This window comes from Drosophila takahashii, chromosome 2L (genome assembly GCF_030179915.1).
Source record: "Drosophila takahashii strain IR98-3 E-12201 chromosome 2L, DtakHiC1v2, whole genome shotgun sequence".
NCBI classification, from domain to species: Eukaryota; Metazoa; Arthropoda; class Insecta; order Diptera; family Drosophilidae; genus Drosophila; species Drosophila takahashii.
In genome coordinates, this window is record NC_091678.1 from 17,483,526 (window position 1) to 17,499,264 (window position 15,739).

The 15,739-nt window shown below is 36.4% G+C and overlaps 2 protein-coding genes and 1 long non-coding RNA gene across 5 annotated transcripts; 1 reads left to right on the forward strand and 2 right to left on the reverse strand.

Annotated features, from left to right (window-relative positions):
* The first annotated feature begins 354 nt into the window (after positions 1-354).
* LOC138912402 (uncharacterized) lies at positions 355-15,611 on the forward strand. 3 transcript variants are annotated; one of them, XR_011417939.1, is made up of 5 exons: positions 355-371; positions 429-632; positions 887-1,145; positions 15,152-15,276; positions 15,339-15,611. It is a non-coding gene; the product is annotated as an uncharacterized lncRNA (long non-coding RNA). The 3 variants fall into 3 exon arrangements; XR_011417940.1 differs by lacking the exons at positions 355-371; positions 15,152-15,276; positions 15,339-15,611 and adding an exon at positions 1,702-1,967 and having other exon boundaries at positions 396-632; XR_011417935.1 differs by lacking the exons at positions 355-371; positions 15,152-15,276; positions 15,339-15,611 and having other exon boundaries at positions 388-632; positions 887-1,297.
* Positions 11,555-12,190, reverse strand: LOC108067934 (uncharacterized). Its single transcript, XM_017157212.2, has 2 exons — positions 12,102-12,190; positions 11,555-12,040 (listed from the first exon to the last, which is right to left on the reverse strand). The coding sequence occupies exons 1-2, from the start codon at positions 12,177-12,179 to the stop codon at positions 11,555-11,557; spliced, it is 564 nt and encodes a 187-aa protein (XP_017012701.2). The 5' UTR covers positions 12,180-12,190.
* Positions 13,867-14,639, reverse strand: LOC108067936 (uncharacterized). Its single transcript, XM_017157214.3, has 2 exons — positions 14,550-14,639; positions 13,867-14,482 (listed from the first exon to the last, which is right to left on the reverse strand). Exons 1-2 carry the CDS (start codon positions 14,637-14,639, stop codon positions 13,997-13,999), a joined length of 576 nt encoding a protein of 191 aa, XP_017012703.2. The 3' UTR covers positions 13,867-13,996.
* Positions 15,612-15,739: the final 128 nt, after the last annotated feature.

Consider the following 15,739-nt stretch of genomic DNA (forward strand, 5'->3'; position numbering starts at 1 on the left):
AAAGCGAGATTAAAATAATTAAGCTTCAAAATTAATATATTTTCAATAATACGTTTTTCAGAGTATGGGCAAGTGTACTCAACCCAACAAAAAGTCGTCCAAAACAAAAAACTTCATATGAACAACATTTTTTTGACTTTTTTATCATATGAAGTTTTTTGTTTAGGACGACTTTTTGTTCAGTTGAGTGCTACCCTATCAAGAAAAATTCAGAACTAGTTACAAACATTTTATAGTTTAATTCGATTTACTTGTAACCATAACTCTTGTCCCCTTGGATATAATGTTTGACAAGTACTCTATGGTGTAATCGCATTCAAAGCCCATTCAGGTCACCAAAACTGACGTACATGTCCCATATAGCTTAACATGTATAATGAACACAAAATGTCTTTTGAGGACTTGTCATAGTTATCTTTAAATTACAGCCTCAAAGCTCCCAATATTCATGCATATATCTGCTTAGAAAGAGATTATGCGGGACACACACACACACGAGCACAAGGGGCAGATTAAAGAAAACATAATTAGGAGGAAAATCGTAGCAATCTTTGGCCAAGGGTTCAGAGATCAATTGACGATGCTTGGCCTGTCCCTTTTGTGCACACCTGCAATGAACTAATTGCCAAACGGTAAGTGAAATATGAATATGCCAGAAAGGGACAGGGAAAGGGAAAGAGCGAGAGAGAGCAGGGCAGACTAACCCGTCCGTGTCAAAGGTTAATTACGCATACTGCAGGTCATTCCCTTGCCCTGCCTTCCTGTCGCCCCACACGCACACTGAGATTTGCACACTTTAGCCTACATATATGCAGGCCAGCGTGTGTCTGTGTTTGCTTAAGCCATTTCCGGTTCGATTTTAGCCCAAATCTTGTCCATTTTCTAGCCTAAGCAAACAAACGGAAACTGGCTTAGTCGGAGCAGCCTTTTGGGAGTGGTAAAACGGTAAAACGGCAAGGAGACGGCCAGAACAAGCGGCTCTGTTTGGTTCCATATGCTAATCCCTACGACCAGCGTCATAAATCATTTTCAACCAACTGGAGAATGGATGGTGGCTAAGGGACTAAGGTCCATGCAGATCCATAGAGGTCGGGGTTAAGTAAAGTTCGTCTGGGCCTAAAAGCATTTGACGATGCCCTCTCAGAGTGAGTTCAGCCAAATGTTCAATGCATATCTTGGATTTTAATTTTGAATTGGGTACTTCAACTATTGAAATAATATATTAAATATATTTGGGTACTGCAGATGCTGGTGGATAAAAAAATGTAAGGGTTAACCCTTTAGCTTTCTGTTAAAGGTAATTATTTCTCATTTGGTTTTTTTTACTTTATAATAGAATTAAATTTTGTATACTTTTTGCGTTTTTAGAAAAAATTATGGGATACTCCAAAAAATGTTTACTTAAAAACTGTGCTGAAAAAACCTAAGAAATAAAGCAATGCAATATTTGTTTTAGGTTTTTATTTAAAGAAGTTCTATTAAATCTAATCTTCTGCAGTATCCCAGTAAAACCTTATCATTCTATTTCAGAGTGCTCTCTTCACAACTAAAACTTAAAAAATACTCAATCTTAAAGTAACAACTTTCAAATATTTACGCGATGCCAATGTTTACCTATTTTGCTCAAGAGTATTTTCATCTTCGTCCCTCATAGCTACACTTTCTTGCTCATTCTTTTCGGGGTTTTCCCCTGTTTTCCAGGGATGAGTTATGCTGCAATCTGTGGGAAGCAGAGTATAAAAAAATGTATGCCAGATCCAGGGGGATCTGGATCCTGCAATGCCCCACAACAATTGCAAAGACCAATAACAACAGCATGAATATAACAAAAGCTTAAGCCCCAGACAGAGAGGAGGCTTCGTATGGGACTGAAAAAGCAAGTTTTTGTTTGGCTCAGCCTTCGTCTTTTTGGATTTTGTGTGAGTTGCAACTGCAAGGTGAACAGTCAACAGTTGAAATTCGGATAACCAAAGCTACACCGAGCAAAAATAATTAGAACGATTGATGAAAAAAAAAAAAGAAAAAGAAATATAAATAAAAAAATTAGCAGAAAACTTAATCTTAAAATACAAAATAAAATCTAAAAAAACCTTAATTGGAAAATAAGACTCGACAAGAGTTATCATAAAGTGAAATAAATATCCAATCTTATTATTCTTTTATATGAGTTATTTGGAAAATATTAGTCTTAATTTAAAGGCTTAAATCTTAAAAAAAAAACAATTTAAAAATACATTTATTACAAATTTTTTTTTTCTATGTAAATACGTGTGCCTATTTGTTGTTTCTGTTATTGTTTTTGGAAAATTGTCTGAGTAGCAACAACAAATATGGCTGGAACAAGAACAGGAGCAGGAGCAACAAGAATCCCACATGGCCACTGGGCAAATGCATTAACGAAAGTGGCTGAGAGTGCAACAGTGGCGCCAGCTTGAGGGGGTGCATTTCACATGGGGGCGAGGGGGATAGCAAACCAGGCGTTGCCGTGTGGCCTGGTGTATCAGCACTAAGAGATCATAATTCACACAAGTCGGCTAATAATTCAGTTAAGTTGAAATGCGCAACACACAAGTTGCACAGTTTCCACAGCACGAGGGGCTGGAAATGTGAACGCTGATGAAGTTGGCCAAAGGCGGGGTACCCGGTGGTTTCCAGGGGGGTCACAGGGTAAGTGCCACCCCACAACAAATACGCACACGCACGCTTGGGAGCCATTTGGGAGTGCAGGGAGATGGCGAGTATCTCTCCAATTTGGGTTTATGGTCTCAGTTTGAGAACTCGTTAAGGCGTGGCTTCCAGTTGTGGCTCCAAAATTAAAGATACCATAAATTAATACACGCAAATAATATTACCTAACATAAGTTAGAAAGAACTGTGGGGCCAGAGATTATTAAACATTATTTTAAAAATTAAATATTTTATTAAAAAATGTTGAAAAATCGATAATTAAAGAAACAAAAAGTTTCAAGTTTAAGAAAAACTATAATGTTAAAATCCTTTCATTTGTCATAAATTTTTTTATTTATCTTAACCACCTTTCAAATCCCACCAGTACCTGCAATCTGAGACTATCTTGCAGATGGTGCAGCAGTTTTAAGGGATTTTCAATGTTCTCGCAAATTAGTTTCAGCCTCCCTTGTGAGTGTGTATGTGGAAAAGTTTATTGTTTATGAGGGCCAAAAGCTTCTCCTTCTCGACTGTTGGTCCTTGGTGGAGTCTCAGTTTTTCCATGTTGTTTTTTGGCTCTTTTGCTGTTGCTAAGTCCCAGCTTTGTTTGCTGCGGTAAAATGCACCCCTTCTGCCGATGGACTTAGCCATTTACTCAAAAGGAAAACTTTCGCGATACTTGCTAGCAGAGTTGTGACTAATGCATTAGATTTGTAATGAATTAGCAATTTCATTAGCATTAAAGCAATGTAATGCTAGTGAAATCAGTTTTCATTATCATTAGAAAAAGTAATGATTTTAATGCATTACTTTTGACAAATATAATGCTAATGAAAATTCAATTCATTATTTTTGACAAATATAATGCTAATGAAAATTCAATGCATTACTTTTGACAAATATAATGCTAATGAAAAATATTTCATTACTTTTGAGAAAAAGTAATACCAATGATATTTTTTCATTACAATTAATAATGCTAATGAAAAAATTTGCATTAAAAATTTCATTAAATATTTTTTAACTATACTTTTTTGATAAAGTATTGCAACCGCAAACCATGTCTTCATGCAAATAGGCCTGAAGATTTCGCGATTTCACTTTTATCTTTTTATGCATTAGTTACGAGTTCATGCTTAACATACAAAACTTCTTAGTGCCAGTACTGAAGAAGTCGCGGTCCATGAAGGAAAATTAGCTTTTAACGTTTTTCGAGCTTAGGACCGCTGTACTATGCAGTTTCCGAAAATTTCTTGGTGGTAGTTCTTCAGAACTCGCGGTCCATGGAGAAAAAATAGATTTTAACGTTTTTTGAGTTATGGACCGCTGTGCCATTGGGGTTGTCTTCAACCAATGTGGCCCGAAGATTTCGCGGATTGATTTCGATTGTTTTTTGGATCGGTTGCTGTTTGTATTCGTAAAAGCAAGTACATTAGTGCTATGCTTAACTTACAACATATTTTGGCGGTTATTCATAAAAAATCGGGGTCCGTATTCTATTTAATTTTGTTCAGTTTTAAGTAAGCATCCCAGCAGGCTTTTGCGGTCAAATTCACTAACGAATGACATGCAGTGTCAAATTAAACCATTATATAAAAGCAGTGTCGGAGCAAACATATCATAAAAAGCGGTGTCGGAACACACAAATAAGGAAAAATCAGTGTCGGAGCAAACAAATAAAAAAAAATCAGTGCAAGTTACAAAAAAAAAAACAAGTGAAATGGCGAGTGAAAATAAACCAGTGATTGACGGGATGGACGGATGCAGCAATCAGTCAATGATTACTTCGTTTTCCAACATTTCGTGAGTATTCTTCTTAAACGTTTGAAAAAACGTACTAGTTAATAAAAAAAATTAAAACTAGACCCAGCACTTCGCATAGTTCCTTGGAAGAAAAAGTAGCTTTAGATGACCCGCAAGTGCCCTTGATATTAAATGGGAAATATTTTAAAATTATTAAACCGGTAAGTGAAGTGTAAATGCGTCAAGTAAAAGGTGTAAGGCCATTTGTTAAATTAATGAAATTAAAAACACTGATAGAAAAATGGCATAGTTAATTAATATATTATTATATAATCCAATTTTAGGTTTGTAACACATCTCACCAAAAGCAAGCTAGCGGTGTTTTAGCAGCATGCCAGACATGCCCCATGCCTAATCAATATCGAGGATCAATAAAAGTCACCTCAAACTTCATAAGCCACCTTAAGGAAAAACATAGGAAAGATTACGAAGAATATATTTTCGAAAAACAGCTTCAGTCTAAGAGGACAAAAAAATGTGGGCTAAGGCAGTCTGACTTTGACGAAAAAGTATTAAAGTTCGTTGTCGATACCTTTTCTTCTTTGTCAATTGTAGACAATCCATCTTTCGTTGCCCTTTTTGAAAACAATTCAGAAACTGTGCCGGGACGAAAGAAATTGACTAAGCTTTTAGATGACAAGTTTGACTTTCACAAGGTACTTATGATTGAAAAATTAAATTCTGTGAAATTCGTGTGCACCACGGCAGATATTTGGTCAACAAAGAAGAGATCCTTTTTTGGATACACATGCCATTGGCTTGATAACAATTTCCAACGTCACTCCGTTGCACTGGCGTGTAGTCGAATGGCTGGAAGCCACACCTTTCACAGAGTCGCTGAGTTCGTACAACGCATAAATGATGACTTTCATCTAAGCAACGAACAAATCGTATGCACTATTACTGATAATGGAAGCAATTTCGTTAAGGCCTTCAAGGAGTTTGGCATCAGTCTTGATAATGAAGGTCAATCAGAAGGTGTAGCAGATTATGACGATGACGTTCCTGAATCACAGGAGATCCCATTGTTTCGGCTGCCAAAACATTATAGGTGTGGTTGCCACACACTTAACCTGTTAGCCACAACGGATTACATGAGCATTATTAAGTCTGACAGCAGAGTGTTCGGGGAGCATGCGAGTGTATTGAAAAGGTGTTCAGCAATATGGAACAAGTGTAACCGCCCAAAAACTGCAGAGTGCATCAAAAGCCTGCTGGGCTGCTCACTTAAAACGCCAGTTGCAACTCGGTGGAACACTCTTTACGACGCCTTTAAGCATGTGTTAAAATTCAAAGACCAGTTTGACGATCTTTTTAAGCTATTAGATGTCACGAAGTTTACTTCTAGTGAAATGGAATATTTGCAAGAGTATTGCAAAATAATGGAGCCTCTGGCTACAGGACTGGATTTCCTTCAAAACGAGAAGACCATGTTATACGGCTATTTCGTCCCAACAATATTGACATTAAAAGTCAAATGGGAAAAAATGAATCTTAATAATGAGTTCAATTTCTTAAATGTAAGAATTGTAGATTTGATAAACGCACTTGAGGGGAGATTCCGTGATATTTTCACAGTATCACCGAAAGTTCATGATGCTTTTGTCGCCGCTATTACATGTCCAGCAATCAAATTTAAGTTTCTTCCTTCAATGAAGAGTACTGCACAAGAATGGACAGATCTTAAATTCAAGGATATGTTCCTAAAACATGCGTCTGCATTTTTCAATGATACTCCCTCTACATCTGTAAGAAGCAAAGGTTTAAGTTTTTTTGATTTTGGAGAAACAACTGAGGGTAAATAAATTCCAAATATTGCACATACACAACTGTATAATACTTTTTTCTTTTTATAGATCTAACATTGCACGAAAGCTCTGTCGTCGTAGAGTTCGGCCGCTATTTGAACGACATGGATGAAGACTTGGAATGCCTAAATCGATATCCTATTATTAAAGCGACTTTTTTCAAATACAACACTCCGTTACCATCGTCTGCTCCTGTAGAGCGTCTTTTCAGTTACGCCGGGATGGTCAATGGGAAGAAAAGACAAAATTTGTCGGATGGCCATTTTGAAAAGCTCGTTGTTTTAAAAGCAAACAATGTCTTTTAAATAATTTTAATAAATAAATAATAACAAATAATTTTTAACATAAGAACCTTTGTAAATCACTTCACAGGTTAGCTACCTAAGTTCGTACAATTGATAGAAATAAACAGTTTTAATTCAGAACTCTCAAGGAATCGCTCTTCCCTGATGAAAACGAATATGAAGAAGACTACAATCAAGACGACAAAAAGATGACCTGAAGCGAAGCCAAGACGGTCATGACGGCCGACTGAGCAAAAACGTGCTTTATCAAACGACGCGACGACGATAAATACTCAATCGAAGAACTATCAAACTTAAACTATATTATGTTTTCTATTAAATAAAGTTTCTCATATTCTATCACTTACAAAATAAAGCCGCACATATATACTTAACAAAATAAAATAGAACATTTTTACTTTTTCCTGGATTCCTGGCAAATCATTTGTATCCTGGCGATTTTGGTTGACAAATTCTTAGGATCTGTCAGATCCAATGATTCCACAATATAGACATTCAATGTAAAACCGCCAAAAGACTATCCTCATTGGATACTTTTCGGCAACTGTGTAGTACAGCGGCCAATACCCCCAAAAAACTTTAAAAACAAATTTTCTTCCATGGACCGCGACTTCTTCAGCACTGTCAAGAAGTTTTGTAAGTTAAGTATGAATGTGTTATAGTTTATAAGTTTAGTATACTAAACTTGTAACTAATGCAAAAAAAAGATACAAATCAAACCGCGAAACCTTCAGGCCTCTATGGATGAAGACAACCCCTAACCAGCAGAGGTGTTCAGTAAAGGGTACACAACAAAGATGGCGATTTCAGTAAAAAAATATTTTCCCATTTTGACCAATCTTTTTCATTGAAAAAATAAATGCACTTGGCGTTGCATTACGACTATTAAGTTCTTGTAAGTCAAGTGCATGTTGTAGTACTGACGTAAAACCTTGCCTTTAAAGTAGCGTCTTATCTTAAAAATGGCTGTATTCAATTGAGATACATATGGTTTTGCGGTTGCAGTACTTTGTCAAAAAAATAAAGTTAAAAGATATTTAATGAAATTTGTAATGCAAATTTTTTCATTATCATTATTAATGGTAATGAAAAAATATCATTGGCATTACTTTTTTTTCAAAAGTAATGAAATATTTTTCACTAGCATTACTTTTCTCAAATGTAATGAATTGAATTTTCATTAGCATTATATTTGTCAAAAATAATGAATTGAATTTTCATTAGCATTATATTTGTCAAAAGTAATGCATTAAAAGCATTACTTTTTCTAATGATAATGAAAACTGATTTCACTAGCATTACATTTTTTAATGATAATGAAAAAGTAATGATAATGCTTAAAGGCACAACTCTGCTTGCTAGGTTTTCACATTTAAAACTCATTTCGTAATCTTTAAAGTTAAATTAAACTTAACTATAAGAAAAATTTAAAATAGTTTGTTAACATGGTTTGGATTAAATCGCGAAATAGGAATGTTTCGTGTAAAATAAACAAATATTTAATTTAAGTTTTTGAACAAACCAATTTATAATGTTTTTATACCCGTTACTCGTAGAGTAAAAGGGTATACTAGATTCGTGCTAAAGTATGTAACAGCTAGAAGGAAGCGTTTCCGACCCCATAAAGTATATATATTCTTGGTCAGGGTCACTAGCCGAGTCGATCTAGCCATGTCCGTCTGTCCGTCTGTCCGTCTGTCTGTCTGTCTGTCCGTCTGTCTGTCTGTATGAACGCTGAGATCTCGGAGACTATAAAAGCTAGAAGATTGACATTTTGCATGCAGATTCTAGGAGTTCCTACGCAGCGCAAGTTTGTTTCAAAAGGGTGCCACGCCCCCTCTAACGCCCACAGTCGCTTATATACGATTTTAAAAATTTCAATATTTCGGAAAAGTAAAAATGCAGTTTTATTGTGTTTATCAATACCTAACGAAATGTAGAAGAAATTTTTTAAATCGGACCATTCGTTAAAAAGTTACGGCGGATCAAAGGAAGGAAGGAGACTTCGCACTCCCTTTAGCTGAGTAACGGGTATCTGATAGTCGGGGCACCCGACTATAGCGTTCTCTCTTGTTCTTTAATAAATGTGTATATTTAAATTTTGCTTAATGGGTTTAAAAATATTTTTTAAAGCACACCCATTTATTATATTAGCGAGTATTAGTATAAATCTATCAAATCTATCATGATATTTAGTTTTTAAAGTTAGCCATAAATGTTCCCCTAATTAGAGCCAGGGACTCAATGCGATGGCGTCATTTGGGCTTAAAATAGTGGAGGGAGATGCATCTGCTTGGGGACAATTAGGACAGCTCGTAAATATGCCAGAATGCGCTCGGATGCATCAATGAATGTGTCAATGATTAGGCACACGCCGGGACAAAGGACACGATGCCCACGATGATGGCGCAAATCGAAATGTTGCACTCCGCATCGGTGGGTTGGTGGGGGGAGGGGAGGGGTAGGGGAGTGACGTCAGCGCCTAATGCAACTGCAGTGCAAAAGGGGGCTGGGGATGGTGTCGTGTCGCTGGGAGTAAGGTGGTGACGGGGTGTGGTAACTGCAGGCCATAATCAAGGGAATGGAAGCAAAGTACAACTACTGGCACGATACACTGATGCACTGAGAAAAACCGTTGAACACTACATTTAAATACCTATTTTAAATAAACATATGAACAAATTTTATCCATTTTATACCCTTTTTCAGGATATTGTATTTCTTTATAATATTTATTATGCATTGTATTTCTACACAAGATGACATAGCACACATCATAATTAAGGTAAAATAACTGGAAAAGTCATTCTTATGTGTTTGTTAAGCTGATAAGAAACTCATGTTATCAATTAGATAAGAAAATAGTAATTTTTTGATAACGCATGCACTGTTATAATATTTAGTTACTTATTTAGGTGAATTTGAAACATACTAATACTTTTTTTTTAAAGGGTGCGAACATTTTTATTACGTTTAATCTAATTATATGGTAATAATAGAATACTTTCAAATTTCTATGCTACATTTTTTCCAGTGCACATACACCCGCACTCGACTAAAGACACACACACACATGGCCGTGCCATTGCAGTCAATTTATTGTGACCAATATAACGCCTGGACTGACTCGCCGGATAGCTCCTGTGCAGGGTGGGTGGGGGAAGGGGGAGGGGATTGGAGGGGCGGAAAATGGGTGGTAAATGAGAGGGGCCAGGACTCACTGGGTGCATGTAAATTGAAAATTATGGCAATGCGCAACAAGATTAGCCAATGGCTGGGTGGCGCCAGTGGAGCTGGCGATTCCGAGCCTTCCTAACAAGCCCCAAATGAATTTATCGAGATACGAAGAGATATGGGAGGAGCGGCGGTACGCGAGTTGCACAACCATAAACTAAATGAATGCCCATGGCCGCCAAATGAAGTTATGACTTAATGTATACAGTTATCCATACAATACATATACATAAAGAGAACGAGAGAAACAAAGAGATAGCAGTCGAAATATCTACCACCGAAAATAAAGTTATACTGAATAGATGATATGCAGATTTCGTAGAAAAAGTTAGTGGTGCCTAGAGCTCAAAAATGAACAAAAAACATTCAGCAGACACAAGCTAAAATCAACATTATTATAATCATTTTGAATGCTTCAATGAAAAAATGTTTATTTCAACGAACGCCATTTTAAAAATATTTTTAATTTATTTAACATGCGAAAATATTTTAAAAATTTTATTTAATTAGAAATTTGATATTATGTAAAAAAAATTACAATAAAATGTCCAATTAATATAGAAAAAAAGTGATTTGATTTGACTTTATTTCAGATCAATTAAAGTCCAATATGATTAATGTAACGCTTTTGTTTAGTATTTCTTTTGGAAAAATTATAAAAAGAGAAGATCAATATAATCTGTTTTATATCAATGTGATACGAAAAGCTTTACCTCGAATTTGTTCTCCAAAGTTAAATATTTCTCTAATGTGTAAGACATAATTTCGATGTATAATACAAATGCATTTTTCAGATATGTAAATGTCTTGGAAAAACACATAATTTATTTGTCCCACATTTTTTAGTCCATAATTCGAATATACATGAAAAGGATTTTAGCCAGGACACGAGAAACACTGCGATGTGGCTCAGAAATCGAGTGGCTAGGGGTGCATATCTTAGCTTCGATGTGTCAAATTCATTCCACTTTGGCGCTCTGCAGTCAGCTCCACTCGAGCATTTTTCTGCGCCATTTTGACACAGAATCCAAAACACTCAGTCACTCACACACATCTGCAGTGCGGGGGATCCCCGTTGACGAAACCCCCCCCCCTTGCCTTTCCCAGAATTTCCCAATGAATCGCAGGAAGATTCTCATGCTGTATGCTGTGTGCTGCATGCACTGGCTGCCTTATTATGCAAATGTACCAACTCGAGATGCGCTCTCGGCTGCCAACGTCATCGATTTATAAGTTATGCAAAAAGCGGGAGCCAGAATTTACCTACCCCGCCACACAACGCCCCTGACTTATCTGACTTATCTACGTATCTTTCGCATCTGAAACATCGGGTCTTTGACTGTTTGACTACTTTGTAAGCATCGGTTTACGTTGTAGTTGCCACTTTGGCTGACTGCAATCCGAAATTGTAGCAAAATCAATCAGCAGTATCAGTCTGATTATAAAACACAAGCTTTAAATTCGAATTAGTTACAGTATTTGCTTAATAAATTTATAAGATGTTCTAATTAAAAAATCCCAAATAAAACTGAATTAAGGGATTATGCTGAATACGAATATATACGTATATTTTTTACCGAAGGAGATGTATCTTAAATATCATTTTTATTTAAGTACGATTAAGTAAGATAATATCCATCAACAAATTTCCAGATTTCACTATTTGGAACTGGAATATAATATCCGGAATTGATATAGCCACTCTATATGACATACCAATCTGATTAAGGACCTTTTCTATAAGGATTTCTGCGTGACAGCAAAGACGCCCGTCCAGATGACCTTTACGAATCCGTAGGTTTCGGCGACGCCCTTGTACCAGCCATTAGGAATATGTTGCGGAAATCCATCTGTGCTCACCTGGCACTTTTCGTACTTGAACACCTGGGCGGGAATGAACTGCAAGGTGTCCTTGAACTGGGGAAAATTCGAGCAGTTGGCCGCGCTCGGCATGATTATCTTCTTATAGAAACCGTTCATGGCGCTATATATAGTTTGGCGCGGTATCGAATACGGCTGGATCTTATAGGTCTCACCGTTATCGGTGCTGCGGTAGATTGTAATGGTAACCTCCGCGTCCTGGGGAACATCCACGTTGGTATACAGGGTACCAGTAAGTCCGTACTCACCGCTACTAATACGATCGACGTGAGTTTCGCCGCCAGCCACCTCCTTATTGTCTGTCGTCATGGACGCCGATATTATACTGTACTCCCAGGATTTCTATTGAATAATTAATTAGTACGTATTTCATAAAAGATACATGGCTTAAAAAACTTCTCACCACTTTACCGACTGAGGTTGCCTCCACCAAAGATCCAGAGATCAAAAGTATTATTCCAGTGCAGTATATGGACTGCATTTTAAGTGTCTCTTTTAGCTTCCTGTCATACATCTGCGAGAATTAAACCTTATTTATATGATTTTTTGCTAGTTATCGACATGTCCGACGTTATAAAACGACCATGTTAGCACGTTTCTACGATGTTTGTACTTGATAGCACAAATTATTTCTCATAATCCGATTACCACTAAACAATATAACTGTTGCTACTACAAACCAGGTATTACGTATATGGAAACAAGAGTGGATCGAAAAATATAGTGAGATATAAAATGATCATGCTAACACGGTTCTCCGATTGGTATACTTGATAGAAAAAATAGCTTTGCATTATCCGGTAAAACAATATAACTGATGTCACTAAAAACAAGAAAGGAAGCTAGCTTCGGCCAGCCGAAGCCTATATACCCTTGCAGATCATTCCTATTAATTAACAAATCGCAAAAATGTTAATTTTCTAATATTTCTCATTAATTTTCCGATCGTTCCTATGGCAGCTATATGATATAGTCGTCCGATTTTGATCAAATTAAAATTGAAATTCGGAAATATTTAAAAAGAGTCATATCCTAGAGTAGAAGATAATACAATAAAAATCAAAGAAGCTAGAATTTATTTCCTATTACTTTTCCATTAATTTTCCGATCGTTCCTATGGCAGCTATATGATATAGTAGTCCGATTTTTTAAATAATTAATTCGAAATTCAGAAATATTTAAAAAATAACATCCCCAAAAGTAGAAGGTAATATTTAAAAAAACACCGAAGCTAGAATTTTTTAAAGTTTTTTTCTTCCGATCCTTCCTATGGGAGCTATAAGATATAGTTGTCCGATCCGGTCGGCTCCGACATATATACTACCTGCAATAGAAAGAAGACTTTTGCGAAAGTTTCGTCCCGATAGCTCAAAAACTGAGAGACTAGTTTGCGTAGAAACAGACAGACGGACAGACGGACAGACGGACAGACAGACAGACGGACAGACGGACAGACGGACGGACAGACGGACAGACGGACATGGCTAGATCGACTCGTCTTGTGATGCTGATCAAGAATATATATACTTTATGGGGTCGGAAACGTCTCCTTCACTGCGTTGCAAACTTCTGACTGAAATCATAATACCCTCTGCAAGGGTATAACAAGATCTCGGAAACTACAAAAGCTAGAAAGTTGGGATTACCCACACATTTTCTTTGGCTTCCTACGTAGCGCAAGTTTGTTTCATCGAGGTGCCACGCCCCCCCCTAACGCCCACAATCGCCATAAACGTCTGGCGGTCACATCTTTTAAGATTTTTAAAATGTATAAATGCAATTTTATAGTGTTTATTAAGACATTTTTCAAATCGGACTATTCATTAAAAAGTTATGCGCAGTTAAAGTTTTTTATCCCCCTCTCCCTCGCACTGCTAGCTGAGTGACGGGTATCAGATAGTCGGGACACCAACCCGACTATAGCGTTCTCTCTTGTTTGTATTGTAGAATGCCATGAAATTTTCGATGTATTTAAATCAATTGTATTTGAAATGAATTAAACGATTTTCTATTTTTTGCCCGAATTTTTTCGCTTTCTTTTGAGAACAAATAATCGAACATTAAAAAAAACACTGCATAGTTTATAAAATTCCGGCAGATTTATTATAAAAATTATAATAAATTCAATCAGTTATTACTTTTACTTTTCACTATAAAAATGTCTGTATCAATGCCTTTCAATTTATTTTCATTTTGATAAATAATTGTACGATTTGAAAAAATTAGGTAGTTCCAATAACCAATTTCATGATTTCAAGCGCAACCAATCCTTGGATACAATTCGAAGTATGACCTGTTCTAGAAGGTCCTTTGCTTGACACTGAAGACGCCCGTCCAGATGAGATTTACGTAACCGTGGGATTCAATGACGCCTTTATACCAGCCGTCAGGCATATATTGCGGAAATCCATCCGTGTTCACCTGGCACTTTTCAAATGTCCATAACGTGGCGGGTATAAACTCCAAGGTGCCCTTGAACTGTGGCAAATTCGAGCAATTAACGACGCTCGGCATGATTGCATTCTTGTAGAAGCTGTTCATAGCCTGGTATACAGTTTGTCGAGGAAGCGAGTACGGCTGGATTTTATAGGTATCACCGTTATCGGTGCTGCGGTAGATGGTAACGGTAACCTCGAAGTCCTGAGGAACATCGACGTTGGTATACAGAGAACCACTCAGCCCGTATTCCCCGCGACTAATACGGTCGATGTGAGTTTCGCCGCCAGCCAACTCCTCATTGTCCGTCGTCATGGACACCGATATTATGGAGTACTCCCAGGCTGTCTATTAAAAGAATAATTATAATGGGTAGCTAATAAAATGAATTAGTATTTCATATAAGATATCTTACAAGCTGGCGTGAAGCTTTACCGACTGAGATTGCCTCCGCCAAAGAACCAGAGATCAGAAATATTATTCCTGCGCAATATAGGGACTGCATTTTAAACTTGTCAGGTCAGTTTCAGCTTTTTGCCATAAATCAGGTCGAACCAAGCTTTTTTATATGATTCTTTCTCGTTATTAAATTGTTGTATTAACACGTATCTGCGATTGGTGTACTTGATAGAACAAATAATTTCGAATTACCCGATTACCACAAACCTAAAGCTACAAAAATGAATTAGTACAATGAGAGTGGATCGAAAAATAGAGTAAATAGTAAAATTATGGGTATAAAAACAGGCAACCATTTTCTTTTTAATTCTTTCAGAGGAATTACTAAAGCAAAAACAGTATATCGCATTAACAGAAAGATAAACAACTATTACTTTGTAGAATGGGACTGAATTTTATTTTATTGTATAATAGTATCTTTCTTCATCTGAGAAATAATTGGGGGTGGTCGGTATCGCCCCACCCTTCCACATTTTTTTTGGGAATCTGTTTGGAAGAGCATCAAAATAATCAATGGTCATAAATTGGTTAACAGTATTGTGTTAACTTTTTCCCCAGCTCCATTCTCACTGATTGCTTCTCCACAAAAAAAGGAAACAGAGGCAAAAATCGAATCCTAACTAGAACAACAGCAGATGCAAGAATGGATAAAACTGGTGAAAGAGTAGGACTGCAAAAAAAATGTAAATCATTGGTAAATATCTTTTTACAATGCAAATTTTAATCAAAGTTTTTGCCACCACAGTGAGTTTAATTCTTTGACCAACATCGCTAAAAATCGAAGTGGGAGTGCAGTAAAAAGGCGTTCGGAATTACACACAAAAACTGTATTGTTGTGCGCACGGATAGCTTATAGGGCGACCCTCGCGCTATTATCGCAAATTGATTAATTTAAAATGGCATTTCAGAGCATTTAAACAGTAAACTAATAGCTTGTATAATTAATTGATAGCCATTTTAATTGAGATGATTTAACACCATGCAATATAAATGTAAGAAATTAAGCATGTAGAAATATAATTATTTACGTTGTTGTTATATTTTATCAAAACAAAATAATTATAAAAGTTTACGAGGAAAACATCAAACCTAAACTGTATTTTAAATACAAGTTGTTAAAAACATTTTACATTCCGACACCTTTTT